General features: G+C 44.3%; 1 protein-coding gene across 2 annotated transcripts; it reads right to left on the bottom strand.

Moving 5' to 3' along the window:
* Window positions 1-421: 421 nt before the first annotated feature.
* Window positions 422-9,047, bottom strand: TENT5C (terminal nucleotidyltransferase 5C). Of its 2 annotated transcripts, none has more exons than XM_064644527.1 (2): window positions 8,965-9,047; window positions 422-6,409 (listed from the first exon to the last, which is right to left on the bottom strand). In XM_064644527.1, exon 2 carries the CDS (start codon window positions 6,381-6,383, stop codon window positions 5,208-5,210), a length of 1,176 nt encoding a protein of 391 aa, XP_064500597.1. In that variant the 5' UTR covers window positions 6,384-6,409; window positions 8,965-9,047; the 3' UTR covers window positions 422-5,207. The 2 variants fall into 2 exon arrangements, with proteins under 2 accessions (XP_064500597.1, XP_064500595.1); XM_064644525.1 differs by lacking the exon at window positions 8,965-9,047 and adding an exon at window positions 8,629-8,832.
* Window positions 9,048-15,671: the final 6,624 nt, after the last annotated feature.

Here is a 15,671-nt window from a genome sequence, read left to right as displayed (position 1 = left end):
CCTTGGCTCATGAGTTGAGGTATGCAGCAGCATATAAAACGGAGTGCATCACAGAAGAGACTGGCAGGCTCTAGTTCAGAGCAGACACTACCTAACAGGTCTAGGTCTGTGCCTCAGCATGTTTTAAAGTCAACTTGAGACCAGATGATGGTCAGAGAGGGAAAAATGGCTCTCTAGAAACTGTTGGTATAATTGAAGTGAGAGATTAATCACATCTCCTTAACTGACTAATCTTCAAGAAGCTGAGGCAGATGCGTACATCCGTGAATAAAAAGAGTACCTTGAATAACATCTAAACCAAGCACTACTGTGTATCCCACACACTTACTCCCCCTGCAAGTGCACCTGCACACACATTGACCAATAAGCTCTACAGATACTTTGTCAGCACTATTTAGATACAAAAATTGCTCAAGGCAAGTGATGTTTAGCATAAGTTTATTTGCACAAGAATTTCAGCATCATTTAAGTCCAAAACCCAGTTTCCAAGAGTGACAAGTGAACACCACAGTGCAGAACAGTAGACAAAGTTACGGTGACCAGTCTCACATTTGGGCTCATCCAAGTATTTGTCATACCTTGTTTTGCCAGCTTAAAGGAAAAAAAAAAAAAAGTACTCACTTCTTCCAAAGAGATATGAGACAGACTTTCCAAGAGCTGACTTCTTTTAATAATAGTAAAAAATAATATAAGAAAAAACAAAGGACAAAGGCCTTCTAAATTTCAACAGAAAGTGCATTTTTAGTTGGAGAGACAAGCCCAATCCAGACACTTCAGTGAGTGGCTGCCTCTTCCAATACAAGTGAGAAAAAACAGAGTGCTCCAACATTCCAAGACTTCTACAGCTATAGCCCAGCATCCCACCTTATTTCTAGTTTCACTGAAATTAAAAAACATATATGAAGTACATTTAACCATGTTGAGTAAGACTTAGATGCAAAGACTAGAAGTTTTACTACTCATTTGGCTCTCCCAATGCCCAAATCAGATCAGGCTGCCAGTGACTGTGATCAACTTACTGCTCATTCCTGTGCCTAACAGTTATGGCACCCTGACTAAGTTGAGTGAGAGGGATAGGAAACAAGTACCATCAGTACACTGACAGCTTAAAATTAATGCAATTTGCCCAGGTTCTCTTCTAAGAGGCCTTTTCCCAACTATTCATATAGTGATAAGCAGAGATCACTACCAACATCAATGGTTATTCTAGCAATCAGAAACCCACAAAGCCTAGGCACAAAAGATACCGAATGCTTAACCTCAGAACTCAAGTCCAAAATATGTGTTTTCAGTTTCAATGAAAACTTCAGGTATTTGGACTAGATTTAAATACTACCTACTGCTTTGTAGAAGAGATGATTAATGTTAAAGCACAAGGATCTTTTGAAAGATGGTTATTCAGAAGCAAGCAGTCGTCTTCAACCTCCAGCTTAGTGATTGATTGAACTAGTTGACTACAAACACAAGAACAACTAAATCTTGAGCTTAGGGAGCATGAAGTATGCTTTACCTTACAAACTGTCAGTGACTATGGATCAGCACAGGGATCTTACTAAAGTGACTAAGACCCAGTCTACTACTAGGTCTCCTTGATAGCATCTCTATAAAATAAAAAAGTCGATCTTACAGTGAGGAAGTCACACCAATAAACCTGCAAGTCAAAGGAAACTTGGCAACAAGTGCTGACAACAGAGGCTTAAACTTCAAACTGGCTTTGTCCAGCAGTGCTTATAAGCTATGCAAAGAAAAACAGCTATTTTATACCACAGTCTAGTTTAGAAGCCTGGTCCTGAGGAATGATGCACTGATACAAGACTTACAGTCCAGTGTTACTGCAGCTTTGGTTTAATGCCAGTGCCCAGAAGGAATGTATCAGGGTAACAGACTGAGTATAGTAGTCTTTCTCTAACATCCACTTGACGCACAAGGGGGCAAAAGAGCTTAGAACAGGTTTGCAGAGGTGTCATTAAGCGCTGAAGGGTGACTGAATCAAGCAGGCAGCCTAGACTGTCATGACTGAGGTCATCATTTACCTAGTGCTCATTGTCAAGCTACCCTTGCTACAGGGGTCACCATAAACCTGAACCCAAACCAGCTAATGCACAGCAAACTAAGCCACTGCCACATGTACCATCAAGCCACTAGGACAACCTGAAACAGAAAGGGGTAGACTGCTTGCAATACAGTGATGGAGAGCTATCGAGTACACCAGCACTGCCTGCCAAACCAGGATTATTTTGAAGGCAAGGAGACAGTGTTCCAGCAATCCTTTGTACTCAGGGGGCAATGCAATAGGTAGTATGCAGGTTCAGGATTCAATTTAACTATTCGAGAGCCTAATAGCTAAGAGCCAGGCATCAGTATTTCTAATGTGCCAGAGCATCCTAAGGAACAGACAGGGAACACAGCAGTCCTGCAAAGCTTAAGCCCAGGCACTCAGCTGTTCAGAGAGCAGCCACTCAATGTGAAGCTTCCTTAGAGGCCCCAGCATCAAGTTACATTACCAAAAGCACAGTGGCAGGAAGTTTAACTTCTCCATAGCTCTATCTCACTAGGAATTCATTACAGCCTTTTTCATAGCATTTCCTTTTCTAGGAGAGGTACCTGGCCTGATGTTCAGCAGCCAAGGCCTTCAAAGACCAGTAAAACATAAGTCTGTGTTTCCAGCTTGGGAGGACTCCTGAGCATCTCACCACTTCTTCCACATGAGCTGATGCACAGAAACAGTTTCTAAAGATCAAACAGGAGATCACACAAGATAGATACCTGAGCCTAAGTTATCTGATATGCAAATCAAACACCTCTCTAGGCAATGATTTACTTTGCAATGGCTATAGCATAAGGTGGCTTTAAAAACATCTACACAAGAGACGGCAGCAATTACAAACTTAAATCTTCTTTCTAGTGACACTCTATACTAGACCAAGTATTGCTTTGCATGCAGAAGTTATTCTTGCTGGGATTGCATTCCAGCAGTAAGCTTGCACCAAGTTTAACACACGTGACAACACTGGCATCATGTTAGTTTTTAAAAAGTCAAAGTCTTCGGTGAGAGATATCTTGTCTGCAAGCTGCACCAAGTCAAAGCCTGGGTTTGCTTTCAAGTTTAGCTACTTCGGCTGACAAATGGGAAAACCTTTAATGAAAAAAAAAACCCACAACAAATTTCACCAAATTATTTGTATATTTGCTACTGAAGTTGCTTACAAAACCTTTCAAAAAATTAAGCTAAAGCCTGCTTGGTTACATATAGTCTGCTTTGTAGATTGCAACCCTGAAAATCTGAACACAAGAGTAGCCTCGCTGCTCTATTGAGACAGTGTTTATGAAGTAGTTATGAAAAGTGAGAGAACTTGCAATGTGACTAGAATCTTTTGGTCCTATGATGAACCAGCAGTTTTTACAGCCATTTAAGTGATGCACTGCTGATGTTTCCACCTTGAACAGCAATCCAACACTGGTGCTGCTTTCTGCTTTACCTTTTAAGCTTAAATAATTTGTTTCATCAGGCACTTTGGTCTCACAAGCTTGCAGAAACAGCTAGAGATAATAAAGATTCAGCAAGCAAGCATTCTTGAACGTTGCAGTAAATAGCTCTAAGATTTGCCTTTCTAGTCTACCTATCTGGTTAAGCAAAAGAAATTCAAAATCATTTGCGATATGAATTTTACTACTGTAATTCAGTGAAAATCATCCAGTTAATATACCACTTTCTAACATCACTATATAAATAACTGGGGAACTTTTAGGCTTCTTTATAAAGCACAGGAGTCTCAAAGCAGCAAGTTCAGCACATACCCTTCAGGAAGGTCAACCCCCTATCCCTCGAAGGGAGTGCATACTCTTCCAGAGGCTACTTTGAAAACAGGCCCAGACTTTCAACACATACAGCTTCTGTGGTGAGCTCTGCTTAGGGTTTATTTATCTGTTCAAGTGAGGTTTAAGACCAACAAAAAGGAAAAATTTTACTCGAACTGCTCAAAATACCATCTCATGCAGTGACCAGGTGATAGTGATAAACTTTAAGTGGTGACAGAAAGACAAGCCTTCAGGACCTGCCTGAAGTTGTACAGTAAGAAATTCATTTTAGGAGGCACTTTTGGAATTCATACTGTGGCAGGAATGCACATAACCCTGCAGCTCACAACATTTTGGGCTTGGGGTGGTTTTTTGCTGGGTTTTGGTTTGGTTGGGTTTTTTGAGGTTTGGGGGTTTTTTTGGTTTGGTTTTTTTTTTTTTTTGCTGTGGACCTGTGAAGAAGAAAATTGGGCCAAACTTAGTATAAGAGCTGTGTTACTTTCCAACTGTGCTAAAAACTGTTTTGAAGGATACAGTCAGAAAGGCTTTAGCTTGATCCCGGGCTCAAGAGTACTTTTCCATCATAAATATTCAAACTGTGGTTTCAACTCTATTTAAAGCTTCAATTCATAATTTCAAGGACATTTTGCATTGCCAAGTTTTAGATTGTATTTTGGTGCATGTTTAGAGATGCCACCTCCCAGATTTTGGTACTCAAGAAAAATTTAGCCAGCATATGCTTTAGAGATAGACTTAGGAATCCATCTTCAACTTCCAAGAAATTAATCCTGAACTTGAGGTGGGACCACATATCTGCAGGTACTACAGGAAACAACATTTAGGCCCTCTACAAGACAGACAGTACCCATACCGTTACCACCTCTACACAGCCAGAAAGTGAAAGCAACCCAAGCATGACATGCACCCATTCTTTTAGTTTAGTCTATTAGTTCAATAGAAGTTTGGCCAGAACTTGAACTGAGGAAGAATAACTAGGTTATGCAATAGAAAGCAGAGTTTTGCTGCTACTCCAGGTGCAGCTTCCGCACAAGGCATTTTACAGTCTATTAACTAACCCAGTTTACTGGATACTCCACTTAAATCACATCTGAATTGCCACTTCCAGAACTAGTACAGAGTTTCTTAACAATTCCTCTTAACATTTGACTGCTGGTTCTCTTCTTCCAACGAAGAGATAATAAGGCTTCTTGGCATTTGTAGAGATACACTGAAAGGTTCATAGCAGGTCATCTGGTTGCATAATCCCACTGCACACCAGAAATGGACAGTTCAATGCAGTCATGCTTCCATTAGAAAACACCCAACTGGCAGTTATTACTTATCTATATATACACACTCAGCATCTTGGCATTCAGTAGCCTCCATTCAGGAACACTCGAGTGAAGCCATCAATTGCAAGGCAACCAAGTGGGGTAGGACTGGCTGTACAGCACAGGAGCGCTTGCGAGATAGTAGTTGCTGAAGTTTACATCACTAACATAAGGGGCTGGCTGGTAGTAACAGGTAACATTAGTGGCATTAGGGATGACGTTTTGTTCTGCCAGCACTTTGAGTGCCAGCAGAGAAATCAAATTGAGAGTCTGCCTTCGCTCATGGCCCATGAGACAGACTGTGCTCTCATTCACCACCCTGCGCAGAATCATGAGGTAGTCATATTTGCTCCTCTCTTCTTTGGAGAAGTGGTTCTGGAGGTAGGTCTCTAGCTTGCGCTGCTGGTCCAGGATGTCTGGGAAGTCTATGAAGAATCGGGAGCACATGTAGCGCTCTAAGGTTTTGATCTCATCCTTATCCATGGGCTTGAAGTCTCGTACTAAGAGGTTACTGTACTTCAGAAGCCCACCACCTCGGATCTCTTCAGGATTTTTGGTAGCTATCAGTTTGTTCTGGAGGTGGTCAAAAGCTGCTTCAAAGTCTCCATACATGCTCTCCCCGATCACAGTTGGATGGAAGTGCTCTGACATGGGGGTTTCTGAGTAGTCGTAGTAAAAGAGCAGGGAGTCCAGTATGATTTGGAATGAGTCCACACTGAACTCAAACTGCCGTCGTATACAGTCTACAAACTTCAGCTCCACATTTCTGCCATGCTTGTTGGAAAGTGATATCAAGCTCCAACGGTCGGTCCCTGTGTACACTTTCACTAGCTTTTGGATGTAGGCTTCCTTCAGTGTTACAGGACTGATTTTTAGCTTGCTTACTCCTTCCGGCAAGAAATTCAAGAGGGATCGCAAGACCACATCTCGAACTAACTGAAACTCTGCCTCACTTGGAAGAGAAACTTGAAAAATGAGATCCAGGTCTTTGCATCCCAGCCCATTATCCTTGACCAGGACATGACCAGCTGCAGAGCCATTCAGACGGGCATCACGTACCACAATGCCTGCTTCACTCAGCCTACTCCGAACTGTCTGAACAATGTCCTTCAGGGTTATCTTCAGTGTTGGGAAGTTACCTCGCCCATGGATTGGAACCACCTCTGTAAGAACCTCATGCAGACGGCTGACCTGCTCCCAGTTCAGTACACTGCATGACATGCAGTCTGCTGTGTTACTTCCTTTGCCTGCCATCTTAAGGCTTTTCTTCTCCAAAGAAACTGTAGGGAGGTAAAATATAAAAAGGAAAAGACAAATCAGACTTTCTGTTTATGCTTCCTAGGCACATTCCTAGGTTCTGTTTTTCTGTCTATTCGCACAGACAAATAAGAAGGAAGTAATTCTGTGTACTAATGATTATCAGCAAGCCTTCCATCCGACATGATACATAGCTTCTCTATTGGTGCAAGCAGAAAAAAAATTTGTCATTGTTTTTTGGCAAGTTAGAGTTACTTCAGAAAAGCACTTTATATGAAATGGAAATTATCAACAAAGATAACACAAAACCTTTACCCAAGTTTAAAGTCATCTGCAGCACCAGCTGAAGCCAGATGAGCTGCAAAGCATTTTTGAAAGTAAAGTTTTGAAGTTGTTTCATGATACATGTAAAGCTCAAATTGCTCTCTCCAACTAACACAACAGTAGAAGACACTCAGGTGTTAGTTTCAGGGCTTAGACATCTAGTCCACTGAAAGCACTTAAATTATGCCAGAAATAGAAGATTTCTTCCTTTTCATAAAAGACTTTTCTTTCTGTACCATCCAGCATCTATGCCTTATAGGATAAAGGCCAAGTACATCTTGCTCCTGCAAAAAGCTGCAGCACTTCAGCATCCTGGACAGAACTTCAGCTGCAAAGTCAGGTAACATTCAGCTTGGACTCTAGTCTTTGTAAGCAACTCTTTTCTTCAGAGACACTGCCTAACCAAACCACCTCTGTGGAAATATTCATACCTGCCCCAACTTTTGCTCATTTGTGAAGGGCAAACAAGTTTATAAGAGCCGGCATTATATTCAGATGATGTCTATCAAGTTAGTGTTACTCTTTTAACAATGAGAATCTCACTAACCAGACTTGATCACAGCCTTATGTGAACATTTTAAGCACAAGAGAGTGACCTGCTCAGATGTGGCAAGATTCCTCAAGGTGCTTGTCTTTTACATGTAAGCATGTAGATACTTACATATGTTCTACAGTCATGCAACTCCAACTGGTATTAATACTCTTTTTTTAAGTGTTCCAGGTTTCTATTGTAGCCAGGTGCTTCCTGACAGCTAAAGACTAATTGAAGCCTCACCTTCTTCTGCCCCAAGTACTTGTGAAGACTGCAGCTGCCAAGGTCAGACTAAACAAACTTCAGCAAATTAACTCTTGCCTACCAAGAATGTTTTAAAACCCAACCATATAGTTTCCTAACATGCAACAACATGTTTAAATCAACAACATTTTTAAATCAAGTATCAAAGAATAGCTATTGTCATCTCATACCTCTCCTCTTCCAGCTTTTAATTTTTGAGCAGCTCATTTGACCCATCACCACCTCTGCAGGAGGCTCACATTCTAGATCAAATACACAGTAAGGTTAAAATGCTCCTGGGGAACTTTCTTCTGTCCTTGAGTATGAGCTGCTGCATCACGAACTGTGCTGCTTTGGGTTTCATCAGCACCAGCAGGCACAACACAAATACACTGTGACTCACAAGATGATTAAACCAGGATAAATCAAGAGGTTCTCCAAGCTCAATCCTTAATGCTCCAACATAGCATAAACCCAAAGGCATCAAGCCTGCCAGAAGTTTCTCAGACACTTCAAGTGCATTAAAGTATATTTCCATTGTGAACTCCCCGTATTTCCATTATATCCTTCAGATCACTAAAGAACACGAAAGTCTTCTAACTAAAGCTGCAAGTGCTTCCAGCTACTACCTCTGAAAATGTTCCCTCTCCTTTTTCCTGTTTGTAGCCCTCTCTGTGGCTTAGGCAACACACACAGCTCACCCAGTAACCAGAAAGGACTTGGACCAGTGCTTCCCACCCACACACAGTTAGTTCTGCTTGGTGATCCTCACCTAGGAGAATAACGCACATTGCTGCCCTTGGGGGAGGAAGACAAAGTTCTTTCATTTCCAGTTCAGCAGAGAATTTAATTCTCAAGCAGTCAACCTCCAAAGCCTTCCATTCCCAAATCACTTGCATCTGCCTACTCAGCAAGGTTTACATTAGTGACAACAGTATCTTAGTGACTTCAGTGTATTTGGGATGTTAGTAGTTTACATACTTCTTGTTTCACCACCGACCATTCCCAGCACAAGAAAATCTGACGCCTAAAGATACTCGTTCCCAGGGAATGAAACCACTGTGGAAGCAAGAGACATTAAGTATCTTTACCAGTAAGTGTAAAGAGTGTTAATCAGAGGCAGAAGGAGCAAAGACAACACACCTTCGCCTTTGTCACGATGAGTTGTGTTATTCCGCAGCAGCAATTTGCCACTATAAGACATAACTTGACACAACACCCAAAAAAATGCAGGCGCCCGTCCCCTCAGGATCACAGGTCCCCCTCGGCCCCCAGCGGCGCTGAGGGCGGGGAGGTCCGGCTCCCTCCGTGGGACGTTCATCCCTTCACCGGGATTCAACGGAACCCGCGTTCTGCCGTTTTAAATATCAACAACCATCACAAAAGCGTTACCGAGCGCTCGCTCCCAGGAGAGCCCGCACGCAAGTGACCGTAACCCCGCCCGGCCCGCCCCGGAGAGCAGCCCGGAGCCCCTCTCACCTCAGCCGCGCCGCGCACCCCGAGCGACCGCGCCAGCCCCGCCACTGCCCGCGCCCGCCCTTTATGGCCCTTTATGGCCGCCCCGCCCCGGCCCGCCCCGCTCGGCCCGGCCCGCCCCGGCCCTCCCGCCGCAGCGGGGGCGGCTCTGGCCGCCGGTCCGGCCGCCGGTCGGCCCGGGGAGCCCCGCGGCGGTCGGGATGGGGAGAGGACGGGGGGGTCGCCCGCGCCCTGGAACCCTCAGCCCCCACCTCGGGGACTCGCCCCTCAGCCTCCCCGCACAGGGGGAAACTTTTCAAGGGCCCCTCAGTTCAGGAAGGACATTGAGGTGCTGGAGGGAGTTCAAAGAAGCGCAGTGCAGCTGGTGAAGGGTCTGGAGCACAAATCCTATAAGGACCGGCTGAGAGTTGGGGTTGTTTAGCCTGGAGAAGGGGAGGCTCTCTACTACTACCTGAAAGGAGGTTGTAGCCAGGTGGGGGCGGCCTCTTCTCCCAGGCAACGAGTGACAGGATGAGAGGACATAGTCTTACGTGAGCAAGGGGAAGTTTAGGTTGGACATGAGGAGGGATTTCCTCACAGAAAGGGTGATCAGACATTGGAATGGGCTGCCCAGAGAGATGGCAGAGTCACTGTCCCTGGAGGTGTTTGAGGAAAGACCAGATGTGGCACTTTAGTGCCATGGTCTAGTTGACATGGTGTTCGGTGATAGAGTTGGCCTCGATGATCTCAGAGGTCTTTTCCAATCTAATTGATTCTGTGATTCTGAGATTCAGTGGACTATGATGAAGAGCTGACTGAAACACAGCATGGTTTTCCCAAAGGCACCCCATCCCAAACAGAACAACTGTCAACATAGGTCCCGAACATCCAAGCTCTGCCAAACAGTTCGCTGTGGTGCCCCATCAGAAACAGCCAAACTAGGAGTTCATACAGAACCTACAAGGATGTGCTTGCAAGGACATGACAGGGTGCATGTGTTGACACAGTGTGCTACTGGAAATCACAGTTGATGAGCTGTGGGAGGTTCTGGAGACATGGAGGAGGAGGATGAAACAATTGGAGAGAAGCAGCTTGGAGATGCAGCATCATAAAAATCGGCTGGTGTTCAATAGCGCAGGGTGCAAGATTATGCACTCTGGGGGCAAAAGTTACGATTTCTACTGAGAACACAACATTTCAGCAACACAGGGGAGAAAGGACACAAGGTATTTGCCTTTTGTAGGATAATCAAGACCTGCTGGGGGGCAGGGGGGAAGCAAAACTTAACCTAGGACAGCCAGCTGATATAATTCTAGTAGAGTTTTAAAAAGTACTTACAAAGCAATGGCAAAACCACCCCCCTACCACCACATTTGTTAGTGTTTGGTCATACACAGTCAAGAAAAATGAGTTAAAACCTGCACACGCACAGAGAAAAGCTGACCTTGTAAGGGAAAACTGAAAAGTTCTTCTTTGCCTAGCAAACAAAACAGACTTGCCTTGCTGCACCAAGAAAGCCAAAGCTGAGCAGAAATATAGGAGCGGGTTAGTTAATTTAATTATTTATTTTTCTGCAATAGCCAACCATGGGGATAAATAACAGGAAACAAAGGGAACTATTTAAGTTGAATTATAACATTGACACGAGAATCAAGGCAAGTTATAATCTTTTTTGTCAGATGAGATAATCTAATTCAGAGCATCACAGGATGGAGGGAGTGGAATAAAACTAGTTTCAAGACAGAGCTAGAAAAGAAAATATGTAATATGAGTGTCTGTGATGGTACGGAGCTGGATATGAGGATCCAGATCTCTCTCAATATTTTTTTTCTTTGTGTTTCTAAAATTAGACAGAGAAGTAGGGAACTCAAAGAGAAGTAGTACTAGAAATGAGACAGGCATAACTGCCAGTAAGGAAATGTCTCACTTGGAGGTTAAAACAGTGAATAATCTCACCTTTTAAGAATATTTCTTCAGCAATATTTCTGCATCAAATATTATTGTCTTAATGACAATAACGGATGACTTTGAACAGTATATTTTCTGTTGCCCCACAGGCAAACAGCAATTAAATTCCTTTTTGAAAAAAAGTAATTAGATACCAATATAGGCAAAGATAAACTGCAGCACATACTGCTATTACAGATGTTAAAGTGTTAATCAAAGGTTCATACTTTACATTATTTGTTCACAATTTCTTGTTTCACAAAAAGAAGTTTGTGAACACAAAGAGGTATTTCAACTCTGTCATAAGGTGTTTTCTGCATCCTCGACTTGCAGACCTTGAGTATCTGTCAGGGGAAGCGCAGCACTCTCTGCAGTAAACTTAGACCTCCTGACCATACCCTTGTTCTTTTTAATTGCTTTTCATGGGTCCCACTGAAAGGGTCCACGGGGTAGGAATTGGAAATGCCATTAAAGCCAGCTGGACCAGACTCCTGGGTAAATTGCCAGAATAATGAGGAATGCATCTTTGAGTAATGAACGCCTGGGAGAATGAGCCCATTTACAACTGATGAGAAGCTGCCTTCTGCTATCCATCCACCTGCTTCTGTGCAGTGGATTATAGTGCTGTGAGGATGGAAAATATGGCAATATACAGCCCACTGCTGGGATGAGAGATTAAAAACCATGGGTTACTGCTCAGGTGTTGTGGCTGCTAAGGTGGCTGACACAGATCCAGACCCAGCTCCAATGTACAGTCTTAATGTCCAGCTTCTACTTAGGACTGACTTTCCCTCTGTCAGTTGTAACTCCAAGTCTGGGGAGAAGCAATGGATGATCCCAACCTTTGCAAGCTATCCTTTCTCTAAGAGTGACTGGGATATAGATAAATTCGTGCTACAAGACAGGGAGCAGTGGCAGCCACAGTCCCCCCTCTGCCCTCATACAACTATCATCTCACCCTTCTCTCATAGCTGTTCCATCTCTCATCTCTGTCTGTAGTCCCAGTGTTTCCTCCCAGCTTCATCCCTCCCCTCCTGTCCCGTGGTGTACCCCTCTTCAGGATACACAGCACTGGACCTTTTTCAAAGGGTTTTCAGAAAGAGGATGGGGAATAAAGAAGGACCAGTTGGCTCCCGGGATGGCAGTGTGATGGGGGAAAAGAGTCTGTGAACTGCCAAAATAGAGGCAAGTACGGAGTTTTATTAACACTGTGCAAGTTGTTCATTTTTATCCAGTGAATAGGGCAGCAAATCTGGCAGAAGAAGCCCACTTAAAAGCTTGTAAGTCAGCTCAGTGACCTGGCACTGTCAGATTAGTTTCCTTACATGATGCATTGCTGAACATAATGTGTCATCATAAATCTTGGTTGCTACAGCTGTTAAAGCCATAAAGTGAAGCAGAGTTATTAATACCCAGTAGTAGTAGCTGTCAGACTCCATTCTGTAATTGAGCATCAAATCTGCAGTTGGAAAACTCTTCTTTTTTGTCTGACATGTGGAGTAACTGCATGTCTGCAGATGCTTAGAGCGTGGAGACGGTTAGGAACATCCCACCCACACGGGGTTATGATGAAATCTTCCTGCAGAGAATCAAGAGTGAGCTCCTTTCTCTGTTGCTAGCTTCCTCTGTCTTTGAGGTTTCCTGCTGGGAGATGCAGCAATCCTTTCTTCTGATACATGGATGTGGAGTCCAGTATAGATGCACAGACAGTACTAATGCAGGAAGCAGCAGCCTTTCAAAAATCTGAGGTTAAATTTGCTGCTAGAAGCACTGTGACTTCTGGGAATTCCCTGCTCCAAGGGATGAGATGCTACTGTGTAGGACTTCCCAGCTTCCACACAGTTCTGACCTCAGCAAGAGATGAGAGACACTCCTTCTCCAAGAGTCAAGAAATGCCACCAGGCTCCTTCACCAGCAGGACTCATGCAAAGTGGGAGCTCCAAATTCCTGCTCCATTTACATGCGAGGAGGACACAGAGACCCAGAGTTGCTGTCTCTCACATACGTCTTTTTGAAGTTGTCCCCACCCATTAGCCCTTTCACTACTTTGCTGCATGCCACCTCTGGCAACTTGAGCTGTGGGCTGCAGACTCTTCTCACAAATCCTCTGATATACATTCCCCAAACTGCCTAAAAACCTGAAGGAGCAGAGCCACCCTGCTGTGTGATGAAGTACACAGGCCAAATTTTTCAAGGAGGGAAGAGGTGGTTACATCTCTCCCCAGACCCCGACGCTTTTGCTTCCGCAGCAGGAGATTTGGTTTTGCTGATATGGTTGTGCTGTGAGGATGCAGAGTGGGCAGCCCAGAGAAGCCTGGCATTTTCTTTTGCCTTATGAAGCAGCAGGGCAGACACATGCAGAGATGGAATGCACTTGCTGGAGCAAGCGGGCAGCAGCCCATCATCTGACTTGTTTTTTCCTTGCACCTGAGCTCGCCCCAACTGCTTAATTAGTCACACGGTTTCCTGGCACCCAGGGGAGAACAAACCATCAAAATTTTCGGTGGTAGAGGAGATGATGGGAGGGAGGCAGAGGCGGGGGGAGAACAAGGGTTTGCTAATCAGACTGAAAAAAATATTTACTCCAATTTGGGAGTCATGAGCAAATTCAGGACACACTGACTCAGGCTGCAGGTGGTAAACACAACAAAGGGCGGTACAGAGAAACAGCAAAGGTTGTGTAGTGTGAAGCCCTTGGGTACTGATTGGTCTGTGGGCTCTGCCCAATGGACTTTGTACTTTCCCCCACTATAGCTTTTCACTTTGAAATCGCATCTTTTTCACGTTCCTTCTCCATCCATGGCTTTAGGAACTGGTACAGAGAAGTGTCATACAATGACTGTATCAGCCCCTTGGGATTCTGCATCTGCAAGCCCTGCCTGGTTTTTGTTGCAGATGATACTGTTTGTCCCTGCAAATTCACAGATTTGGAGGCTAACAAAGATTATTAACCACCTCTTAGTACTTATATAGTCCCTGGATAATATAATCCCACAGTAAAACTCATAGCCTCTTCAATAACTTGCACTTGTCTGCAGACTTCCTTCAGATTGCTCAAGAGAGGGATAATCTGGTTTTTCGCCGTGATATTTTGCTGCAATTGTTATCTGCTTTCACAAGTAAAGGTCCAAACACAGTTTGATTCGGTTTTAATTTCCACCAGTCTTTCTTTTCATTATGGTTTTTTTCACATGCTAGATTATAGGGGCTGTTATTGAAAAATTGTCTGCATTTTTTAATGCTTTTTCATTAAACCTTTCATTTCTCACTGATGGCAATAGCAACTGGAAAGGGACATTTTGCACAGTTATGTAGCTTAAAATAATCTTCATGGGAGCTGACAGAGACACCCCCTCCTCAGATACAGTCAGACCCTTTCCTTTGGGTCAGGTTTATGCAATTTAGAACAGATGCATCCAAAGAGGAGATTTCTCTTTGCCTAGGGCAGCTTGCCAGCTGGGCTGCTGCACAATCACACAGGCACTAGGGTAAGCATGGGAGGAGAAGCAGGATGGTAGCAAACTTGGTGCTATGGACTAGCACTCACAGAAACCTTGGAGCCCATTTGAACTACAAAGAGCCATCTCAATCTGTTCTGTGGACCACCAGCAGTACACGGAAACTCTACAGCTCTGGAAGCCATTGTCCCACTGTCCATCTCTCAGCAAGACTGACAACTGCTGGCACTGGTGAGGAGGTGTCCTTGATGATGCTTCATGGGTAGCACCCCCAACAGCATCTCTGTGGTGGCACATCACTCCTGTAGCAGGAAAGCTGCTCCGCAGTCCCCCAGATCCATCTGCCTCTCCTGTGGGAAAAGGATAAAAACCTCCCTTCACAACATGTTTCAGTCTCACCCTATCAGGTCTGAGGGGACTGCCATTCTCACCTCCTCCATGGCTAGTCAGCATCCTGCAAGGATCCAGGAGGCCCTTGCAGATGTTTTTGCAACAGCTCTGCCTACAGCTATCTTGTATAGATCTGTGCTGGAACAATGCTTCCAGTGACAGGTGATTAGGGCTTTCAGGCTCTCCTGTCCCATAGAGTAGAGACAGGGTAAGGTTCTGTGTCCCACATGGGGAGAGCCTTAGCATAGCCCTTTATAATGAAATCTGACATTTTGCCTGTCTTCAGAAACTTGCAAAGTCTGGCCTATGCTGGGTAAAACTTGCAGCTATGAGATCTCTTTAGACAAAAAGGCTTGAGGACTAAGTGAAGAATTGGGATCTCTGGATACAAGAAAGAAAAGCTAAGTCTGGCAATGCATTGGGTGGTAGTGCTTTGTGCAGGCATCCTGCTAAGAGCTAAGGGAGAGCATCCTTATCTACAGGAGGAAAAGTGAGTGCTCTGTCTCCTTTTGCCATAGACCAGACCTGGACCCTATGATGGGTAGAAAAAAGGTGGCTGCACCTGCGTACAGTGGCAAACTTTGGAATCAAAGATTTCCAGAGGATGTGGTGCCTCTTGTCTATGCTGCATTGGATTGTCTACACTGTGTTCTTAATCCAGAGGGTGGTCGGGCACTGGAACAGGCTCCTCAGGGAAGTGGTCACAGCACCGAGCCTGACAGAGTTCAAGAAGTGTTTGGACAATGCACTCAGGCACATGGTGTAATTCTTGGGACTGTCCTGTGCAGGGACAGGAGTTGGACTTTGATGATCCTTGTGGGTCTCTTCCAACTCAGCATATTCTATGATTCTGTGGATTTCAGCGCTGTATACAAGTAATAGCTCAGTTAACAGTAAGAGATCAGAATAAAAATCTGGATTTATTTACAGCTCCTG

This window comes from Pseudopipra pipra, chromosome 2 (genome assembly GCF_036250125.1).
Source record: "Pseudopipra pipra isolate bDixPip1 chromosome 2, bDixPip1.hap1, whole genome shotgun sequence".
Classification (NCBI taxonomy): Eukaryota; Metazoa; Chordata; class Aves; order Passeriformes; family Pipridae; genus Pseudopipra; species Pseudopipra pipra.
Note: the sequence above shows the minus strand (reverse complement) of the source record. Positions and strands in the feature narration are given on the sequence as shown.